We start from the raw sequence: 23234 nt of genomic DNA, 5'->3' as shown, positions 1-23234 counted from the left end.
CGGGCTCTTTCCACTGAGCCACTATGCTTCTCTTAATTGCTTAATAAATCCCTTCATAATCATCATTATTATTATCGTTATTACGATTATTATTATTAGATCCCGATGCATGATGGGTGACACGACTCCACCCTCCCAACCGCGTTCGGACCCGAGTGGCCGGATTCGGCGCGCGCATGCGCCAACCGTCGTGCGTCTCGCTCCCTCCCCCGCCTCGCGCGCACGCGCGCGCGCTCCCCTCCGCTTCCGGGAGGGAGCCAATGGGCGGGCGGCTTCTGTTGGCCCCGCCCCTTCCGGCCGCGCTGGGCGGGCGGGGCCGGGCAAGATGGCGGCGCCCGAGGGGAGGCAGTTACCGGAGAAACCGAGGCAAGCCCCGGGCGGGGACGGAGGGGAAGCTCGGAGGGAGGGCACGAGGCCGGTCAGGCTTCGGGGGTGGGCCCCCCCCAACACACACACACACACACACACACACACACACACACACACACACACACACACACACACACACACCCCGATTCCGCCTTTCCCGCGCGCGCATGCGCGCCCCTTCTCCTCACGGGGACGGAGGCGGGGGGCGGGGCGGGGGGGGAGTCATTCACTCATTCATTCCGTCGTAATAATAATAATAATGATGGTATTGGTTAAGCGCTTACTATGTGCAAAGCACTGTTCCAGGCGCTGGGGGGGATAATAGCAATAATATTAATAATGACGGTACTTGTTAAGCGCTTACTATGTGCCGAGCACTGTTCTAAGCGCCGAGGGGGGATACAAGGTGATCGGGTTGTCCCGCGTGGGGCTCACCGTCTTCATCCCCATTTGACAGATGAGGGAACTGAGGCCCAGAGAAGTGAAGTGACTTGCCCAGAGTCACCCGGCTGACAAGTGGCGGAGCAGGGATTCGAACCCATGACCTCCGACTCAATCAATCAATCAATCAATCGTATTTACTGAGCGCTTACTATGTGCAGAGCACTGTACTAAGCGCTTGGGAAGTACAAATTGGCAACACATAGAGACAGTCCCTACCCAACAGTGGGCTCACAGTCTAAAAGGGGGAGACAGAGAACAGAACCAAACATACCAACAAAATAAAATAAATAGGATAGAAATGTACAAGTAAAATAAATAAATAAATAAATAAATAAGTAGAGTAATAAATATGTACAACCATATATACATATATACAGGTGCTGTGGGGAAGGGAAGGAGGTAAGATGGGGGGATGGAGAGGGGGACGAGGGGGAGAGGAAGGAAGGGGCTCAGTCTGGGAAGGCCTCCTGGAGGAGGTGAGCTCTCAGCAGGGCCTTGAAAGCCCGGGCTCCAAAGCCCGGGCTCTTTCCACTGAGCCACGCTGCTTCAATTAAAAGCTTAACACATGCCATTATTCTCCGTGCCTCAGTTTTCTCATCTGTAAAATGGGGATTAAGAAAGTGAGCCCCACATGGGACAACCTGACCACCCTGTATCCCACCCCCCAGCGCTTAGAACGGTACTTTGCACATGGAATGAATTCTACGCTATGTCCCAACTGTCAATGCAGCACCGACCATCCCAATCAGCCCCCTCATTCGAGCCCCTACCCCGGGTGACAGGATGGACACCATCATCATCATAATGATGGTATTTGTTAAGCACTTACTCTGTGCAAAGCACTGCCGTGGGGTATGGAGTAATCAGGTTGTCCCCCGTGGGGCTCACAGTCTCAATCCCCATTTTACACATGAGGGAACTGAGGCACAGAGAAGTGAAGTGACTTGCCTGAGGTCACACAGCAGACAAGTGATGGAGCAGGGATTAGAATTCATGACCTTCTGACTCCCAGGCCTGTCATCTAGCCACTACGCCACACTGCTTCCTTATGTGCCAAGTACTGGTCTAAGCACTGGGGTAGATACAAGGTAGATTGTCCCACATGGGGGTCACAGTCTTAATCCCCATTGTCCCACATGGGGGTCACAGTCTTAATCCCCATTTTACAGTTGAGGTAACTGAGGCACAGAGAAGTAAAGTGGCCCACCCAAGGTCACACAGCAGACAAGTGGCAGCGCCAGGATTAGAACCCACATCCTCTGACTCCCAAGCTTGTGTTCTTTCCACTAAGTCACACTGATTCTCTTTATCAGTTTTCATCATCAGTTTAAGGTCGGTGACCATGCTTTGTCTTGCAGCCACAGAAAGTACCGAGCCGCCCTGAAGAAGGAGAAACGAAAGAAACGGCGACAGGAACTCGCTAGGCTCAGGGACTCAGGTAATTAGGCATGGAATTGCCCCAGGAAGCTTGGCAGTCATTCATTCATTCATTCAATTGTATTTATTGAGCGCTTACTGTGCAGAGCACTGTGTGTCGTGAGAAGGAGAAGAAGGGGTAATAATAATAATCATGGTATTTGTTAAGCGCTTACTACGTGCCAAGTAATGTTCCAAGTGCTGAGGTACATACAGGACAATCAGGTTGGAGACAGTCCCTGTCCCAAATGAGGTTCACATTCTTAATCCCCATTTTTACAGGTGAGGTAAGTGAGGCACAGAGAAGTTAAATGACTTGCCCAAAGGCACACAGCAGACAAGTGGCGGAGCTGGGATTAGAACCCATGACCTCTGACTCCCAAGGCCATACTCTTGCCACTAGGCCATGCTGCTTCTCCCAAGGGTGCTTCCTCCAAGGTGATGAGTACAATATGCCCAATAAAACACCATGGGGTGGGGACAGAATACTGTTATTTTATTCAGTGTTACACAAATATGACAAAAGTCAGGAGGCCTATGAAGAATTAGGGTCAGGCTATTTGGAGCAGCAAGTGTTCCTTAAAAGTCTCTGACTGGGGCTTCTGAATGCAGATAATGCCAAAATATGATAAACCACTGTTTATTAACTGTTGTAGATTCATCCATTCAGGAATATTTGTTGGACGAGTAGTGTTTATAAAGCTTCGTACTAAGCTCTGGGGCCAAAGAATAAGGATGATAATGCAGACAACGGGCTTTGGCTCCATCAGTGGCAACTCTTCATTTTGAGCATGGGAGAAAAAAATGGGCCAGGATCTCAGTGGGGATGGATCCTGGGGAGGACAAATTCCAAGGAACCAAGAGACCAGAAAGCTACCATTTTGAGTCTTTCCAGCCCTGACCGGAAACACTCAGTCCTGTCAAAGACGGGAAGAGTTAGGTCGGGAGCCCAGCACAACAAACTTATAGAGGCCACCATCTCCGTGGAGTAGGCCCGTACCTGGTCCATGAGGGAGAGGAGGTTGGTGACAGTCACGTGTCATAAGCTGAACACAATAAGAATAACAAAACTTTCTAAGGAGAAAGGGATAATAATCAAGGCCATAAGAGGTACAGTACATTATTTCAGGATGTTTTTCAGTCCAGAGCCCAACAGTTAGAACCTCCCAGCATCCAAAAGAGTCAGAAGTTGTGCTACAGGCCAGGCTGGGTAAGGAGTCTTGAGGGAAGAAGTTAGAGAGGGAGTTAAGATGACGTATGGGACAAAAATATGGCTATCAGTGGGAAGAAGGCAGTGGAACATGTGGAAGGAAAGGTGAGGGGGCAGAGAAAAAATGTAGTAGCTCAAAAGGAAAGAAGCGACTAGAGAGGTGGAGAGAGAAACAACAGGGACAAAAGAAATGGAAAAAATATGAAAGATGAGAGGAGGTAAAAGAAGAATCATGAATGTTTCACAAAAAACTTAATAGAAAACTAAAGTTTCCTGCTGACGTTAAAAGTATCTGAACATCCTAATCATCAGGTATTTACAGAGCCCCGACTGTGTGCAGATCACTGTACAAAAACATTTAGGGAGCATACAATGAAAGTAAAAGACATGTCCTGAAAGGTAATCTTAAAGCAGATGTCCATGTAACCATAAGAACAGAGGGAAATGAGTGTTTTTAAAATTCTACAAGTGTTTCATGAGGTTTCTTCTAATTTTTCATTATTAGCCTAATTTTTGAAAGGGTGCAGCCACAGTAGCATTTTCTCTTGAGAACCACTTTAGTAAGTCATGTTGAATGTGAGAAATTAAGCATTATCGTGCATTTATCTCTCAAAATCAAATTTGAGTGTTTGGGAGCGGGGCATACAGTTAAAAGCTACCTTAAAAAGTTTTGCCATTCCCTTATTCATGAAAATTCATAAATCCATGTCTCCTGTTTTCTGAATTGCTATATAAAGTTCAGGGGGAAAAAAATCATACTCTTGTTAGTCATGAATAAATCATATCTACCTTCCTCAGGCTTTGCAGAAAAAGATGAGGAAAATTCCGTGGTTGAAGATGAAGAACTGGAAGAAGAGAAACAATTAGAAGCTGAAAGGTCATCATTCTTCTGAAATTTTAAAGCCAGTATAAACCATTTCAGTTAATCATATTTATTGAGTGCTTCCTGTGTGCAAAGCACTGTACTAAACGATTGAGAGAGTACAATAAAACAGAGTTAGTAGACACAGTCCTTGCCCACAATGAGTTTACAGTCTAGAACAGGAACTTACAGGTGTTTAAAAGAGGGAACTGTTTTAAATAGTTTTCATTCAATAGCTACTGTTTGAAATTACAAATTGAAATCTTGCAAGTACATTGAGTGAGAAAGGACACCATAATACTTTTGGTATCTGTAAGCAGAAGCAGATTATTAAATTTGAAAGGTTTTATAAACAACCATGTAAAGGACAACACAGCATGTGTCACTATCAGCCCTTTTTTGTTGTTTTTTTCTGATAGCTGAACATGTAGATAGGTGATATAATAATAATAATGATGGTACTTGTTAAGCGCTTACTATGTGCCAAGCACTCGCTGTTCTAACTGCTGGGGTAGATACCAGGTGATCAGGTTGTCCCACATGGGGCTCACAATCTTAATCCCCAGTTTACAGATGAGGGAACTGAGGCACAGAGAAGTGAAGTGACTTCCCCAAAGTCACACAGCTGACAGGTATTGGAGCCGGGATTAGAACCCATGACTTCTGACTCCCAAGCCCCGGATCTTTCCACTGAGTCATGCTGCTTCTCGCATATTTGAAGTTTCTCACTATGCAGTGGGGTTTCCAGGGTCCAAGGGCGCCCAACTCATGTCCTCAGTTGCCAGCGGCTCTGGACACGGCCTAATTGGCCTGCCCCTGCCCTGAGACCTTACGCCACCTCAGGGGCAGTAACAGGATGCTGGTTTCTCTTGTATGCCTTCCTTCTCAGTTTTCCTAAATATTCAGATTTTGGAAACAGTATTAAATACTTTGGATTCTAAAGAACTTCTGCATTTTGGGTTTATATAGTATTCCTCATTAATTCATAGCCAAAAGAGCAAGATGAAGCCGATAAGCCAGAAACAAAGAAAGCCATTTGCCGCTCTCCAGGCTGCAGGGTGTCCAGGATCTCCTGGCTTGTGATATTCAGCCTTCCCTTCAGTCATTGGAAAGGGTCTCGAGGCCTGAAATAATACTGTGCTTTTATTATAAACACAATCAATCAGTGGTATTTATTGTGTACCTGCATGTGCAGACCACTGTGCCAAGGACTTTGGAAGCAAAGTACTAAGCACTATCCAATAGAGTGAAACGACAAGATCCTTGCCCTCAAATTGCTTATTATTTAATGGGGGAGACCGAATAAATATTTTGGCACATCTTGAAGGTAAGAAATCTCAAGGGCAGCAGCTATTTCTGTTGGTTTTCTGAGTATCTGATTATTTGGTAGGCAAAAATTACATGAAGAGTGGTTGCTGAGGGAACAGAAGGCTCAAGAGGAATTCAGGCTGAAGAAGGAGAAAGAGGAGGCAGCAAAAAGACGTCAAGAAGAAGAGGAGGTGCAGTACTAATCCATTACCAATTTTGTTTTCTCATTGTAAACCAAAATTCAGGGTATTTGGGGCTTGAAACCTTTGAAATCAAAATTTTTGACCTCTGACAAGATGCACATTTTACCCGGATAATCTAGATCTCATTTCATTTTATGTAAATGTCGTGATTTCCTTTTTATTTGTCAACCTCGTTATGAACGTTCCACCTGGGGAAACATCTCTGTAAAACGCTTACGTGTGTCCCATTTTTTTTTTTTGTTTCAAAGAGAAGAATCAAGGAAGAATGGGAAGAACAGCAAAGAAAAGAGAGAGAGGAAGAGGAACAGAAACTACAGAAGAAGAGAGACAGAGAGGTGATTCCTGCCCTTGGAGGATAAACGCGCTGCGTATCCTCTTATAATAATACCTGATGTATTGTGTGATCGGCATCAGGAATGGATCTCCCAAGTCAAATTCAGATTTGTTACCTTCATAAACTTAGAAGTTAACAGTCCTCCCCCACCACCTCACCCCCAGTTTGTACTGGATGTATATTGGGTATTAGTGTACCTAGGGGTAATAATTTGACTAGAATTACAACATATGTAGCCCATAAGAATCTATTTGCTTTTGTGTTGTTTTATCTAAAATTATTTGGATTTAATTGAGTCACAGATAGTATTTTCTTGTAAACCATGAGTTGCTTTACAATTGAGTGTATTTCTGGGCTATTCTAGTTGTCTCCTGAGAGCATTTGCTTTGAAAAAAGTTTTGAATGTGCATAATATGATCTTTCAGGATTTTTTTTCCCCATTGACGTGGATAATTTACTGCTGTTCCTTAACAGTGTGTTTATTCAAAAGAAGTCACAGCTCACCTTTCCTTGACTGGTTCATCAGGATGTATCTTTTTATGTAACTTGCTGGGTGGGAATGATGTGCAGTTGTTGCTAGATTGTGCTTGTATGATGAAATTCAGAAGACTTAATAGCAGGGCTGGCCAGCTATTAGAGGGTGAGGGAAAAGGATATCTAAAATCTTTTGCTCTTCGAAGACAGTAAGCACCATGTCATAGGGCATCTTCAGTCTACACAGTGGCTGTTAAAGCTGTCAAATTAAATTACTAATCCTCGGGTTAGGACAGGACAGAGAATTTTGAATTTTTTTGGTCACTGAGTAGGTTTTTGATTAGATCACAGAAGGGAGTAAAAATTAAAAGCATAGATCTTGTGATGTAAGTTCTGGTTTGGGATAGTCCTTTTTACCATTAGTAATGTTGTGTTACATGACAAGGGCACACAGCAATATATCATACGCTAGAAGTACAGAATACAGTTTAAACACAGGAAGCCGAAACACGCTGTTACTATCAGTGTTGTTTATTAAATATGCAACTAAATATTAAGACTGACCTTATGGTGGATTTTAAATTCATTGTACAATACTGGGAATTAGCACTTTTGAAATCTCCTTGAGGTATGTGTGCTTGAGCAGAGTACTAGCAAGTAGAACAGTATTTATTCTTCTCTTCTAAAAGTATGAAGGCAAAGAGACTGATGGTCCACCTGAAGGATTCATATGGGCCCTGACAATAGGCGATTGTCCCTGGACTCCTCTACAGTCAGCCCATGAAGTATTAGCTGAGTGAAATTGCTTAAAATTGTGCCCATTTATCCTCTTGCTCTTGGGTGAGGGTGGAAGTGAATGCAGAGGTGCTTTAAGAAGAAAAAGAAATCAAAGGAGGCTGGGAAGGACAAAATAAGTAAGGAAGCAGTTAATAATGCGAGCCTGGTATCTACAGAATCAGATACTTTCCCTTTAGGAAACAGGAAATCGTTTCTTTTTTTTCTCCCCCAGAACCAGCTCAGATTTTTTATTTCTTATACTAGCGGGAAGCTAGAGACTTGGGTGCTGGCATGTTTCTTTAGGAAATTGCATTCATCCTTTATCTAAAAGAAATGTGTGCTTGATTCAGGACCATTTGGAGACAGGCAAGGAACTGGGACATCTTTTAAAGACTTCTGCTTTGAAACGAAAGGTCAAGAGGGGAAGGAGTGGATTTAAATGAAGTCAGTTGTTTGTACAGAAGGAATTGTTGAAAATAAGATGGATGAGGAAAGCAAAGCATGGCATAGGTCGAAGGAGAGCTGTATTAAGGAGAGGTAGGAAAAGTAGAAGTGAGTAATTTAGTTGGAATGTTTTTAAGAATTTAGTTTGAACTAGCTTTCCACTCCAGCATAGTTACAGTTTTTAATTAAATCATTTTCAGCAATACCTGCAAGTATTGGAAATCTCTGGCCTGAGTTGATTAAAAACCCGTTTCAAGTGTCTCAGGATAATAGAGATCTGTAGCATTAGCATAGAAGCTTCATATACCTTAGTTATGAAAATCAAGAGTTCTCGCACTAATTAACCTGCATTACTAATGTTTGGATCACAGCTTAATTGTTCTCAGGGCTTTCTTTTATTCTGACAAGGTCCTTTTAGTGCTCATTAAGAACAATTCATCTCTTCTAAGAGGACCGGTAGTGTGTTTGGCCAGATCTTCAAAATAAAAGCTTGAGTAGTATAAAGAAAATTGTTTCTTGTGACTATAGTCTTTGAAACGTAAAGTAAAGATACCCTTTGTATCGGCCACCCCAAGTATCAGTTGTCTCAGAGGTATGCTTTCCCAGGATATAGTACGGTAGTGAAAAGTTAATATTTTAAAAGGCTGTAAGAATCATCAAGGGGTTTTGGACTGAAAGGTCAGAAAATGTCGCAACTGAGGTTCTTAACTGGAGAAACCAGATATGCGTTTCCTGACTTCAGGGTTTTCACTAGTCCTGTGTTTACACCATTTATAGGAAGCTGTACAGAAGATGCTGGATCAGGCTGAAAGTCAGGTAAATTCAAACCTTTGAATGAAGTACTTGAAATCCCTTCAGGTTTCCATTTAGAAAACTTTAATAACCCATTTTCTCTGTTCCTGAATTTGCCCTTTTGGTCTGGGATTGGAAACAGTCCTGGCAAATAATTTATAAAGAGAATGTGGCTAGTGCCTGAATAACATCACTGAATAACCTGCTCTTATTCAGGCACCAGCCGTATTGTCTATATTGCCAAAGCAAATTATTCTATACTTTTATGGGAGATGCATGATGATCACCTTATACGACTAGGCTGTGAGTCAGTTACTGGGTAGGGATTGTCTCTGTTGCTGAATTGTACTTTCCAAGAACTTCGTACAGTGTTCTGCACACAGTAAGCACTCAGTACATATGATTGAATGAATGAATCACCATCTGGATTGTTGGGGGGATTTTAATCATTTCCAGTGACTTGGATTAACTCTGCTACTTTATTATGAAGTCAAAAAGCCGGCCACAAAGCTGGTTTCTGGGTCTTTGTTCAGCCAATGCTAATATTTTGAATATGGTTAGCTTGTCTTAGGACAACCATTTTCTGGCCATTTTATAGTTTAATTTATTATTGTGAAGTAAATCTCAGTTCAGAGATGGAGCAAGAATTTCAAGGTTGCAGTCGGGCTCATTTATATGAGCGAGGTCTTTGAGGGGTAAGTAAAATGGAAATGAATTCTTCACAATACTGTGAGGAGAACATATTCTGATCAAAATAATAAAAAAACTGGTGACATTTGATCACTCGGGCAGTTGGGGAAATGTCTGGTCACCACAGAGACGGAAACAAATGTGTCTGGGAACATCTTCATAGAAAACTGCCTATTATATTAACAAAGCACAGAAGAATACCAGTGGCGTGCTGTTATTCTCAAATATGTATTTATTCACTTTAAATGCATTGGCTTTGTCTTCAGTAAAAATGTGGGCATTTCACATCAAGGTATTTTAGTAGATATTTCTTTTATTTAATGGTGTTTCTACATAGCTGGAAAACGGAGTCACGTGGCATAATCCAGAACCACCAGCAGATGTACGGATAACGGAGAAAGATCGAGCTAATTGTCCATTCTACATCAAAACAGGAGCTTGCAGATTTGGAGACAGGTAATTGGTAATTAGTTTTGGGGGGTGTCAGTTAGGGGTTGAAATGCTTCCAGCATAAGATTTTTATGATTATAGTTTTAAAGATAAGACTCTCATACATATAGAGTTTCTTAATTATGCTATTCACTGTGGTATGGTATTTGAACCAAATAATATGTGAAACTGTATGGAGTATAAGATTTTTATGATTATAGTTTTAAAGATAAGACTCTCATACATATAGAGTTTCTTAATTATGCTATTCACTGTGGTATGGTATTTGAACCAAATAATATGTGAAACTGTATGGAGTAAATAGAAGGTAATCAGATTGTTTAGGATCCCTTTCCTCACTCGGGGCTCAAAAATCTAAGAGGTAGGGAGAGCACATTGCCTCCTTGTTTCACAGAGGTGGCAACAAAGCCCAGAACAGTTCTGTGACCTGCCCAAGATCATGTAGCTCACCAGTGAAAGAAATGGGACTGTTTTTGATTCTAGTACCAAGTCTCTGGACTCCCCATCCCACGCTCCTTGCACCAGGCTTTTGCATTACTTCTCATTGCATTGCATGCAGTTCCTCTTTGTCATTTATATTAACTTACAGTCCTTCCATTTTTATGTCAGCAGCTGTAGCGTGTATATTTTTGCATCTTTCTACCTTTCTCCTCTAATGGCCTTTGATTAATAATAATGGTACTTTTTAAGAGCTTACTATGTGCCAAGCACTGTTCTAAGAACTGGGGTAAATAAAATGAATAAATGACGGTATTTGTTAAGCGCTTACTATGTGCCAAGCACTGTTCTAAGCACTAGGGTAGATTCAAGGTAATCAGGTTGTCCCATGTGGGGCTCACAGTCGTAATTCCCATTTTACAGGTGAGGAAACTGAGGCCCAGAGAAGTTATGTGACTTGCCCAAGGTCACATAGCAGAAAAGTGGCAGAGCCGGGATTAGAACCCAGGTCCTTCGGACTCCCGGGCCCAGGCTCTATCCACTAAGCCCTGCTGCTCTTTTGCTCTCTCCTATTAAACTCCTTGAAGGCAGGGATTGTCTCTAATACTCTTGTACAGTACGCATAAGCTCAATTAATACTTGTGATTGATCGATGAGCTTTCTCTTGGCTGTCTCCCCGCCAGCTATTGATGTGGCGGCTGGGTTACTTATACCCTCTGCGGGCACAGAATGAGCAATTTCCACTTTCGGTGAAATTTCATGTTCACATTCCAGCCGTGAATTGAGGGGTAAAAGCACTGTCCTTTGAGAGTAGTTTAAACAAAACAATCAGTCAGTGGTATTTATTGAGCAGTTACCGTGTACAGAGCACTGAACTAAGCACTTGAGAGGGTACAGCACAACAAAGTTAGCGGGTAACGTTCCCTGTCCATAATGAGCTGACGGTGTGTTAAAGGTTATTGGGTTAAAGAGTGGTATTTTCCTCATGTTCAGGTGTTCCCGTAAGCATAACTACCCAACATTGAGCCCAACACTCCTCATCAGAAGTATGTTTATAACATTTGGAATGGAGCAGTGCAGGAGGGATGACTATGACACCGATGCAAGTCTGGAGTACAGTGAGGAAGAAATATATCAACAATTCCTAGACTTCTATGAGGATGTGCTTCCTGAATTCAAGAATGTGGGAAAGGTTATTCAGTTCAAGGTAGGTGTTGGGGGTGAGGATGGTAGCCTCAGGGCAGAGAGGAGGTGCAAGGGGCGAGATGGAGCCATTAGGGAAAGGACCTTGTGTTCCCCGCCCTGAGAAGAAGTAGTTTGCGTCTTGGAAACAAACCCAGCGAAACGTGCAGCCCCTTTGGTCCCACCAGGATTTGGAGCAGGGCCAAGCTTGCCCCTTAACCTTCTGTAGCTTGGTCTCCAGGTCAGAGAAGGTCTTTGTTCCCCGACCATAAACTTGGGGGAGCGGTGGAGAAAAGGGAAACTTGGACCCTGTTTTAGATCCTGACGCTCACCTACTGTGCCAGTTCAGTGGTCTCTCAAAGAAGGAGCTGTTACAGGGGAGTTCTGTTCTGGACATGTTAAGAGGCGTGAAGGATGGGAATGTGAAGGGATCACTTGACAAATATTACTCTTTTTGGCTCTTCACACTACAGCTCTCCTATCCCTGCTTACCCTAGTACCGTTGCCCTTCATATGCCCCGGATTGTTCCTCCACACAATGGGTTTACCTGCTAGAACTCTTCTTCCTGTGGATACTCTTTGACTCCAGAGGAGCCGGAGCCTGAAGGAGTCTAAGAAATGAGGATTTGGGGTGTCTTGGCAGGATGACTACAGGAGCAGGAAAGTCCAGACCAAAGCAGCCTCTGAGCAAGAGGGCAAATGTGGGTGGGAAAACTAGGTACTTGCACTGTTGGGAAAAAAAATCAGTGCTGCTTAATTCCTAAGTGTGTCATATTAAGGAAAACTGTACGTAATTTCCTTTTACGTACTGGCATTATTGTGTCTAGATTATAAACTAGAAAGTCCCAGCACTGTAAACTGGCCTTATAACAATGCTAAAGTATTTCTGCAACTGCAGGTGCAGTAAATCAGGGAGTATTTATTTCAGTTCAGTATAATTAAGGTGTGGAGAAGCATCCTGCATTTTGATACCTCAGGATGAGAAGTAAATTGGAACAGGTAGATATAACTCTGTTATCATTTCCTAAATTTTTTGATGCTAGTAAATGTTTTGATGCCTTTTTCCTTAGGTCAGCTGCAACTTTGAGCCTCATCTACGGGGCAATGTGTATGTTCAATATCAGTCGTAAGTATTCTCCAGTTTAGCTATTTTAAAACCGTAAGTTCTAAAGTTTTATTGATCAAATTGGAAAAAAAAAAAAGTTTTTGCTGTGGAAATTTAGGTCATCCGTTACAGTGATAGTGGATTTGAAAAGTCACCTTGCCAAATTTTGGCCACACTTACCATTTTGGGTGGGATACCTCCAAAGTCTTTTGTGTAAATTACTTTCGTTTACATTTAAAGGGAAGAAGAGTGTCAGGAAGCCTTCTCTCTCTTCAATGGAAGATGGTATGCCGGACGACAGCTTCAGTGTGAATTCTGCCCAGTGACCCGCTGGAAAATGGCTATTTGTGGTATGAAAGTGAATCCCTGCAGACACGAACCAGTGCCCTCCAGAGAAAGTTTAAAAAAAGGAAATACCAGAATTCTACTTGGCTATCAGTGACCAGATTTTACTTTTACTTAGAAAAAGCAGAATTGAAAAGGGAATCTGGAAAATCTCAAGGGGTTTAAGTATCTTGCGAATCGCCTTTAAACTTTTTTTAATTGTAGATCATTTTAACTATTTGAATACCCACAATTTGAAAAGCGATTATCGCTTGTCAGCTGGGTATTGAGGACCCACACTTGTATTTGTAATGGAAACATTCTAGAATTTCATCTAGCCCCTCTTGAACAGATCTGTAACCTAAATCTTTTCTGATGAAAATGTCAAAATCAAGAAGGTAGTCCAAAATAAGTGATTTTTAAAAGTTGTTTCTTTTCTAGGTTTATTTGAAAGGCAAAAGTGCCCCAGGGGGAAGCACTGTAACTTTCTTCATGTGTTCAGAAATCCCAACAATGAATTCTGGGAAGCTAACCGAGACATCCACATGTCCCCGGACCGGACTAGTCAATCCTTTGGCAGGAGCTCGGAGAGGAGGGACCGGCCGAGCCATTACGAAGACTATCACGGAAGGTCACGGAGAAGACGCAGCCCCAGTCCCGATTATTCTTATAAAAGAAACGGGGAGTCGGAGAGAAAGAAGCGCAGCAGCCACAGGAGTAGTAGCAAGTATCATAAGAGCTCCTCGAGAAGCAGCGACAAGAGAAGTTCGCACAGCAGAGGGAGAAAGAGGGATCGCAGCCGCAGCAGAAGCCGGAGGAGCCAGAGCAGGAGCCCTTCCAGGTCCAGGAGTCGGGACAGGAGGAGGTCAGCCAGCAGAGAGAGGAACCCGCAGAGTCCCAAATCCAAGTAAAAACCTCTTGTATTTGCACAGAATTCTTTGTCACCACTTTTTAATCTTCCTGGGCTGCTAAAAAGCCTTTACCACCCACACAGTAAAAACCTCAAACTAGTAGTCAGATCCCCCAGAATAGGGAAAATCCTCAGATTATTGTGGACCCAAAGGTGGGCGGCACGTCACAGGATCTGAACGACAGAGGTCTGTTCCGCGCTGGCTTTACCGAGGCGGCACGTGTGGGGTCGGAACTGCATTTGGGCTTAAGAAATAAATTGTATCAATTTCATTGGCTGTTGAATATACTCCTTGAAGGAGCGGTGATATCTTACAGTTGACTAGAGCAGAAGAGGGAGAAGCATGGTGAAGGATAGGATTGCACTGCGGCTTATAATTGTCCTTGGGAGGATATTCTATCAGTGCTACCGGCTGTGAAGAAGCAAGGCTGCTTTGGGAAGAGCATTCTCATACCAGGGGCTGCCTTGTATCCCTCTGGTAAACTTCCCCTGGCCGGAAGCTTAGGTCTCAGGGTAGTCTAAATCCGGGGAAACACTTAAAAAATGCCTGCCAGAGGTTAGGTGACATAAGCTGTATCTAAACAACATTATCAGAGATTCCGTCACTAATATCCATTATTTTGAATGCAGAATAGAAAGTAGTTGCAAAAACATTCCACTACTATCAATTACTCTTTGAGAATGTTTTGAGTCATCAATCTGGGTCCAACTACTGCAAGACCCAGAAATAATGTGTAATAGTTTCCCTTTTCCTAGTGGAATATCATTGCGTTAGTTTGAAAATGGTTGCAAATAACTTTGCCAGGCGAGACTTTTGGAGGTACATAATTTTGGTGTTCCAAGATGAATTGTAATATTCTGAAAATGGGCAGTGCTCCCAGGCCTGGGATTTACTACTGCTCTTGCCCTAGGCCAGCTTTTAAGTCTAAAACTCCTAAGAAAGAAGCTCGGGCCAAAGAGATGATTAAGTCAGATATTTTGAGCCGGTGGCACACGCTCTCCAGTGAAAGCAATTCTTCAGACAGTACAGTAGCCAAGTCCATTCAAGTCCCATTGTGTACACAAGCCGCTAAAGATGAATGTGGATCACAAAAGGGCATGAGGGGCCGCTTCAGGGACAGTGTAGGTTTTTGGGGGGATCTGATGGAATGATGTCCGATGCCATGCTCCCACTCAACACGTGGAACTGTTCCGCTGCAGAGTGGAAAATTGAGGTGTACAGTTAATATTTATTTTGTAAAGTTGTACAGAGTTGCAGGGGACGTCAGTTCTACGTGTTGTATTTTTAATAAAGCCAGAAAGACCATTGACACTTTAATAAGAACTCTTCATTTGTTATTCATGCTCGTCAGTTTCTCTGGCATAATCGCATCTGCTGGCTGAAAACTTACAGTAGGTAAATATAAAGCATAAATATGTAACGTTTTGAAAAACACTCTTCTGTATTCATTTCTACGAATAACCACATTCAGTTTGACGTTTGACTTTATTTCCATTTTACAAAAAAACTTTTTACAAATGTTTTTAAAAATGGTCTTCCCCTCACCCTTCTCCATAATTTAACAAACCTTTGGATTGATAGAGATAAACACACTACAGTGGTGTAAGAGTGGACATTTATTACAACAAAATTGATGTGGTAATAGGACAGTGGTCACACAGCCTAAATATTGGTCACAATTACAACAAAGCTTAATCCAGCCAAGCACATACAGGTGGAAGTGTAAACTTGAGACAGTTAGTTCAATACATATAAAAGCAGTATTGAAACTTTAAAATATGAGTCTAACAACATCAAAGGAAAAAAAAAAGCCAAAGGGCATACTGATGCTATTTACCCCATCTGTTAGCACATTTGCTACATGAAAGCTTTCGTGTACTGTAAATTTTTCACTGTCCCTGAAACGTTTGAAAAGAGAAGGGGAATACCATGAATGAGTGGCACTTGATAAAGAGTTCAGTACTGGATGGGGAGTGAATGGGGGTGGAGACTGAAATTCACGGCCCAGAAGATGTAGGAAGCTTTTGTAAACCTAGCCTATCCCTCTGTAATGCAGTGTAAATGTAAAAAGATAGTTCCAAACCCTCTCAAAAAACATAAATATGGCAGTGTAGGCTTAACCATTGGGTATCCCCATAAGCCATGTAAACTGTGCGGGTACATGCTTAAAAAAAAAAATCCCTCATTACCTACTGATGTGCCTGAACCTCTTGGGGTTTACATTATGTGCTCACTGTAATGCAAAGAGTAGAGTATGGAACATTTAACCCACAATGGCCAGGCTACTTAGTCAGTAAATAGTTATGAAAATAAGTTTGTTTTAATTTCCAAGACATTTCATATCATTTGCATTCCCTTTAATATGTATTCCACTAAATATGTTGTAATTCTTGGTACTGAATACTTTGATCAGTTCTGTCAAATGAGGTACCAGTTTAAGAACTGACATTCCAAATTGATGTCTTTAGTATAATGAAAAAATGCTTCAGTAAGAGTTAATTTTCAGTCATTTTGTTATGTGAAATTAGCAAGAGTCAAGACTTGTTCCATTAACACTGAATGTTATACTGGTCTTTGGTCGCACAAAACCACATTCACAATACTGAAATTTTAAACTGTAAGCTTTTTCCATAAAATAGAGTACTGTAGTAAAGTAGTGTGCATGGTTTCATAGGCATACTTGTTACATTAAAGTAAGACAGGGAAAATGATAATTGAATCCTACTAAATACTGTATTCTGCTAATCAACTCCCTTTATTTTATCCTTTGATTTTCTTTTAGTATTTTGTTCCCTTTTCAAATTGAACTATTTCATGTAGGCCTGAATGAAGCAGCTTAGCAAAACAGTAATACTGACAAACAGCATCTTACACCATTAGCTAAACAGTGATATGAAGGCAGTGAACATCTACAGTATGTGAAACACCACAGGATGCCATCAAGGGAGGAGGTTTATGTCAATCCAATTTCTTCAAGAACACTACGTGGGGTTTCCGCTTCCTGTGGAGGGAAAATTTGACACACTGGTAAGCAGATCCACGGTCTTGAAATATCAAGATTTTCGGTGGTTAATTCACATGGAAAGGTGCAAAAGAAGACTGTAAATGAGCACAAGTCAAAACTATGCAAGAACCCAGAAAGAAAAGCAGATAAAAAGAAAATGGCAGATTACACAAACATTGTATCATTTCTACATGAAGGCATGAGGGCCCAACCAGCATGAAAATCAATGGACATTGCTATTCAATGTCTTAGGTGGAAAAACATTAGCTTAAAACCCCCCAAAAAGTTGTTAGTTACAAGCTAGCTAAAAGGAAAACTTGTAAAGAGATATGAAAATGGTTCATGAGCAGGGCTATAAGCTCACTTCATCTGTCTCAAAATACCATTCTTTTGGTTTTTTAACTGAATGTCTTCAATCATGTCCCTTTGTTTTGTGGCTGGGTTTGCTAATTCTACGGATTACCTCGTCACCTTGATTTTTTTTCATTCATAGCTGACGGGCAGACTTGTGATGATTGAGCCCTGCTTATGAAGGCGGCAGAAACAGTATCCTTTACATGTTCACGGTTCCTCCGTATACTTAATCTCATTTTCCTTGAGATCTCTTAAATTTTAGATATAAAATTGAAAATCATCTATTTCAAATTAAGTTTTCAACAGTTTACCCAGTTTCAGCAGTAGCTGTGACAGGATTATGTAAATGAGTACTATAGGAAGCAAAGCCTCTCTGGCAGAGGAAATGTGTAAAAAGGTTCAGTAAAATTTGTTAAATTCACGAAGCAGTAACTTCGTTGCATAACGTGTTACGTAATAGAAAAACAGTTTGAAAAGGTCACAGTACCTAACTTTGCATGATCTGAAAGGAGGACTTTTAAATAGATCATTAAATAGATCAAAAATTGATTTACTAAGAAAAATGGGATACTGTATCTTAGGTAAGTGAACAATGTCATTATTTTAGCCCCAAAAACTGAATAAACTTACTTTAGCATCCTAAAACACGGCATGGCATAAAAGCAAGGAAGAGAGATTGTTAAACAACATAACTGTAAAAGAGTAAGTTCTGAATATTCCTGCACTCCAGTATGATAAAAATAAGTTTTTCAACCAGAATCTTAAATCAACATATTTGGGGATGTTATTTTTTTTTTTAAGAAAGAGGCCTTAAGACTATTTTGACATTTAATATGTTGCCATAAATAAGCAGAAAAATATAGAATGGTAAAAAACTAGTTCAAATTATGCTAAAAAGTTGTTTTTTTTTTTAGGCCAGTAATGTGTAGTTGGATGTGCAGTGCCCAGATTGAATTAAATTACTTCCTTCCCTCCATATAGGCAATGACCCCCTTAAAACTGCTGCAGTATAACTAAAGGAAACTGCCGGATGTTTTTATTTACTACTCAATTGATAAATAAAAGAATCCATTCTAATCTGGGAACAAAAGGCATTGAATTGTACCCAGGTATTTTCTCCCATTTTTCTATTATCTATTTCTGATGGTTAGTAAGTTTAATTTTGTTTAATAAGAGGTTAAGACCCAAAATTATTTGGGTTTGATGAATTTACCCTCATGAACTAAAAGCATCCTTTTGTGAGCAACATCTAAATTAGTACAGTCAGATCCCATCCAACAGAAATCAATTTCTTAGTCGCATTTAAGTTGCTTGACAGTGCTCGTTAAAGGGCACGAAGCAATGAATAATTAGAACTGTGGGCCTTATAGGATTATACTTAGGAGGAAAATGGGAGCACATGACATCTTCCAGTTTCAAAGGCCTAGGAAGTATCTCCTCTGCTCTCTGTTCCTTTTTAAAGAAAGGAGCACTTAATTTTTGAGCTATGGACAGACTTAATATATGGAATGTAGGTGGCTGGATAATTTCACAAGATAACCTTTTTTTATGCAGTTCATCACTTGATCAACAAAATCAAATAGCCAGCCCCCTTTTGGTTGTCCAGAATTCCCCCAAGTGTTGTATTTCTCCTCATTTAAGACCTGCCCAGCCTTGCCTGGATCCAGACAGCCAGTGACTAGTCACATAATGAACCTCTAATAATTTAACATAACCATTTTTGGAAAAATTTCTATGGTGCTTCTTAGGTGGTTGGGTTTTTTTTTGTTGGGGGAGGGTTGCGGGGTGGGGACATGTTTGATAAGACTGTATAGATTTCACATTTCTCGTGCATATAATTGAAACAAACACAGAATTACCTGGGCAAATTGTAGTTGAAAATGCATTTTATTCCATGACAGATAGGAGGGAGGAAGGGGTAAAGCCATTCACATGAGACAGCAGTGCATGCAGTACTTTTATTTCAGACATGCCATTAAAGCTATTTCAGAGGCTAGTCACTTAAAGCAAGCAGCTCTATACTCAAAACAAAGGAAACATCATTTTGGTACAGCTTCGTGCGTAGTGTTTAAAGCAAACATGCTTGAGAATGCAGGTAGAAGCAGCATCAACCATACATATACTCAGAAAAACTTTTAGGAAAAAAAGGTGTAAAGAATTGCAAATGTAAAGCCCACCCCACGGACCTATTTCCAGACTACTGTCATTGTGACAGTCCAGTTGTGTGACCCAATATTCACATTTCAAATGTAGTGCATAACGTACTAAGTTATAACGGTGAATTGTTGAATGACTTATATAAATCAGTTTGAGCTCTCAAAGTTGCCTAAGACATACTTTATGGCGGTCCTCATATTGGAATATACATAGTATATTTAAAACCCATAATACTGATTGGTGAGATTGGCAAACACATCAATTTTAATCATATTCAAGTACCCTACATATTCAGAAATAGCAACATTGAAGCATATGAACTTCCAAGTTATAGCTCGCTAACCGAACCACAAATGTGCAATACTAGCAATCAGTGCATTAAGCTAAAATTCTCTCAATTCTGCCTTTCAGCTCATCTGCCATTAGCTCTCTGAATTCACTCAAAGGAGTATTACATCTGGTACTTATTCACTGGGGGCTAAATATCTGGTTAAATAAATGCATAGCTAATCCTCATTTTATTATCCCACTCGTGCAGTTAGAGATAAATCTCCTAAACAATACCCCATTCATGGATTGGATTTTGCTTATAATTTGTCCAGACCACAAATATGCATACGTATACATTTAATAGAGATGATCACTACCACGGTATTTAAGAGATTAGCGCTAAAACAAACAACTCCATGGAATGTTTCTGATCCTATTCTATGCAACCTATTTTAATCAAGTTGCAAAATTTTCTATAAATTTGCACAATAGATTAAATGCATATGTTTGAAGATGAAAAAATTACCAACACACAAAAAACCGTTGTCAAAGGGGGAAAAAAAGCTAAAACCAGATATTGACAGGAACAGGTTAGGTTTGTATGACAGCAGGGCTATAAACAAAGTGTTCAAGATGATTGGATTCATCAAGGAGAGGATAAGGTTCAGTCATGAGTAAGTCAGCTCTCCATTTCCTCTGCAATCCTGCATGCATGATGAAGTCATTTAGTACACAGGGACATTAAAGTATTCATGCCGTGGCTACAAAAGAAATGCACATTCTTTTATTCAGTACATAAGTGGATGTATACACAATACTAATTCCCTTTGGGAAACTTTCCTTTTACTTACAAGAAGAAGTTCTAAAGAACAAAATCTTGTTTGCTTACACTTTGATGAAGAACCATTCTTTTTTTTTTTAGTACGAGGATCCAAGAGACTTGACTGAAATCATAGCGTTCAAGGTATATCTACAGTCCTTTACAGTTGAGAGAGAAAAACTTCCCAGACAAAGTACTCACCCGTTTGGCAACTTCTTTTTCGTGGACCAGGTTTTATTGACTTTCTTGAGAAATGTGATTTGGGGATGTACGGGCTTTAAATTATTTATGTATCTAACTGCTTCTCCCCTACCTTCTAGTCATTGATTTATTAATCCCAAATGCTAATTAATAACTGGCTGAAATTTTACCTATTATTTGGAAAACACAGTAAAAAGGTTCATTAATCCTAGAAATCAGTCTGGTGGTACTTGCCACTTAACACTAATTATAATAAATTGTAAAGGATTTTTGTCCTTGTACTCTTATAAACAATGCTGAACTTTCAACTAGTTCATCTGGTCACCATAGATCAAAGAGAATTAAAACACCCAGTACTCAATTATATTCAGAATGCCAGACAAAAGGAAATGCCTTGCCTTGAGGATTTTTTGCAGTCAAATAGAAAGGGAAAATAGCCTCACCCCAAACCCAACCCTTTGTAGATATAACCACCCTCAAGTGAGGGTGCTTTGCACATAGTACGCACTTAATAAATGTCATTAAAAAAAAAGTGAGGGAACCGTATTAAACACTAAAATCACCTAGTGGTAATCCCTTAGAGAGGAAGGCAAGTCTAGGCCCAAAGGGATTACTGCATTGATAAAGGAATCTTGTTTCAAGCAATTAGTAATCTTAGGGGCAGAACATTCACATGAGTATAAGGGAAACAGTTTCAGGTCATAAAATGAATCTTTACATCTAAAAAGCACTATAGTGAAGCCTATTATTAATACTTAATTTTTGGTTGTCAGTAGAGGTACTGTAAACTGTCTTGCGCGTCGTCACCTTGGCCTGACTCCCCCCAGGCTTAAATCTGTTAAGCTCTTTCAATGACAACGTTTCAGTGGTGCCCAGGATAGTGGGCTGGATCTTCAGAGCTTTACAATGCCACTTCCCCTTAATTTCCAGGTCAGGAGGACTAAAGACTAGCAGCCCAGAGGCAGCAGGTAAGTTTCAGGGATGCATGCTGGGGTTGGGTATGGGCACCAAAGTGTTTCCTTTTTTTAGAGGAAACTCAAACAGTGGATTCTATGGCAGGGGAAGGGATCATACTCATGACTCTGTACACTTGTACCTAGAGAGATATCTAAGTAGTTATAATACTAGAATTACACCTGCAATACACTGGTCAAATTTTGAAGTCACCTAAGCCAGCTTTCCTGCAGGTATACACCCAACCCATCCACGACAGATAATTACACGTAGCCCCTTCAACACCTATATCCTATTCCCAAATATCTTCCTTGCTAGGTTCTCCCCAGTGCCTTTTCACTTTCAAACTCAGAATCTGTTCTTTCACATGGGTAAACAAACTTCACAATTCCAACCCTTTCTCTTCCCCAGTACATCTTAAATTATGGAGATCAGAACCGCAGAGTCTAATAAAAAAATACTTATTTTTGCAATTATCATTATCATAGTCAGGTATCTGAATCTCAGAGAGATGCTTTTATAAAAAATTAAACAATATTGGTGGTGCCCATAGCAGGTGCTCAGTAAAACTGATGACACTGTTGACAGTCACTAAAATACAATCAGCCTATTATCTTCTTTGACACCAGGACTTCCTCTATTGATGCTGCCCGGTCATTCCCAACATCTGTCTTCTGGGTTTGCCCTCTACTGAATAACTAATCTTTCATCCCTTTTAAGCAGACCATTTGAATTTTATTCAAGTTATCCAGTTATTAGCCATAACCCAATTTACGATTCTTCATGGGGAGGGCAGTCTTTCATCCGACACACACACCTTAAAAAAAAACATTTCATTACATCAGGCCGAGGATCAGACCCAATCAATGAATCTCCCTTAGACACTAGTGAACCTCCTCTACTGCCCATTAGGCACGATCCTTCATACATACCATACGGTGGTACGTTTCAATTTATGTATCAGTTCAGGATTGTAATTTAAGTTTAAGACTTTTACAAGGAATATTACAATTTAAATCATTTTCTTTTAACTTGGCCAAGTTTACGATTGGATAAGCCCATGGATACAGTACAGCTCCCTTGATAAGGATCAGTTGAAAACAGGACGATTCACAAATGAATATTTGGATAGTCCAGAGAGAGAAGCTTAATTGGGTTTTACTGCAGAGCAGTACAACAGAGGCTAACCATCCACTGCTGGCACCTGGTAACTTCTGGTCACCTTGCCACAAATCCCAGAAGATGGAAGCTGGGAAGCAATGTGGCCAGCCCTGCCCTGCCACTTGTGTTCTGTGTGAGCTTAGGCAAGTCACTTCATTTCTCTGGGCCTCAGTGGCCTCATCTGTAAAATGGGGATTAATACTGTGAGCCCCATGTGGGTCATGGACTGTGTCCAAACTGATATTAGCTCCTATCTATTCCCAGCACTTAGTACAATACACTTAGGAGAAGCAGCGTCGCTGAGTGGAAAGAGCCTGGGCTTGGGAGTCAGAGGTCGTGGATTCTAATCCTACTTCCGCCACTTGTCAGCTGTGTGACTTTGGGCAAGTCACTTTTCTCTGGGCCTCAGTTCCCTCATCTGTAAAATGGGGATGAAGCCTGTGAGCCCTACATGGGACACCTTTATTACCTTGTATCTACCCCAGCACTTAGAACAGTGGTTTGCACATAGTAAGTGCTTAACAAATGCCATCATCATTATTATTATTACAATGCCTGGCACATGGTAACCCCTTAACAA

At 41.0% G+C, this 23234-nt stretch overlaps 2 protein-coding genes across 7 annotated transcripts in view; one reads left to right on the top strand and one right to left on the bottom strand.

The window, feature by feature from the left end:
- The first annotated feature begins 302 nt into the window (after window positions 1-302).
- ZRSR2 (zinc finger CCCH-type, RNA binding motif and serine/arginine rich 2) lies at window positions 303-15050 on the top strand. The gene is made up of 11 exons (XM_038757043.1): window positions 303-366; window positions 2172-2251; window positions 4238-4316; window positions 5692-5800; window positions 6061-6147; window positions 8619-8657; window positions 9661-9779; window positions 11205-11418; window positions 12464-12519; window positions 12739-12848; window positions 13264-15050. Exons 1-11 carry the CDS (start codon window positions 326-328, stop codon window positions 13731-13733), a joined length of 1404 nt encoding a protein of 467 aa, XP_038612971.1. The 5' UTR covers window positions 303-325; the 3' UTR covers window positions 13734-15050.
- A 149-nt stretch (window positions 15051-15199) lies between these two features.
- Window positions 15200-23234, bottom strand: part of AP1S2 (adaptor related protein complex 1 subunit sigma 2) — a 29757-nt gene continuing 21722 nt past the window's right edge. For 3 of the 6 annotated variants that reach the window (XR_005454138.1, XM_038757044.1, XM_038757045.1), the window contains 2 exons: window positions 17722-17730; window positions 15200-16734 (listed from right to left, as the gene is read on the bottom strand). Coding sequence is in view for 4 of the 6 variants with exons in the window: in XM_038757044.1 (XP_038612972.1) it covers window positions 16687-16734; window positions 17722-17730 (57 nt within the window). In the remaining 2 variants the exon portion in view is untranslated. Of the gene's footprint in view, window positions 16735-17721; window positions 17731-18959; window positions 20280-23234 lie in introns of those variants that run through there. The other 3 variants (XR_005454139.1, XM_038757047.1, XM_038757046.1) reach the window with 2 other exon arrangements.

This window comes from Tachyglossus aculeatus, chromosome 15 (genome assembly GCF_015852505.1).
Source record: "Tachyglossus aculeatus isolate mTacAcu1 chromosome 15, mTacAcu1.pri, whole genome shotgun sequence".
In the NCBI taxonomy this organism is placed as follows: domain Eukaryota; kingdom Metazoa; phylum Chordata; class Mammalia; order Monotremata; family Tachyglossidae; genus Tachyglossus; species Tachyglossus aculeatus.
This window is presented reverse-complemented; position numbering and strand designations above follow the sequence as displayed.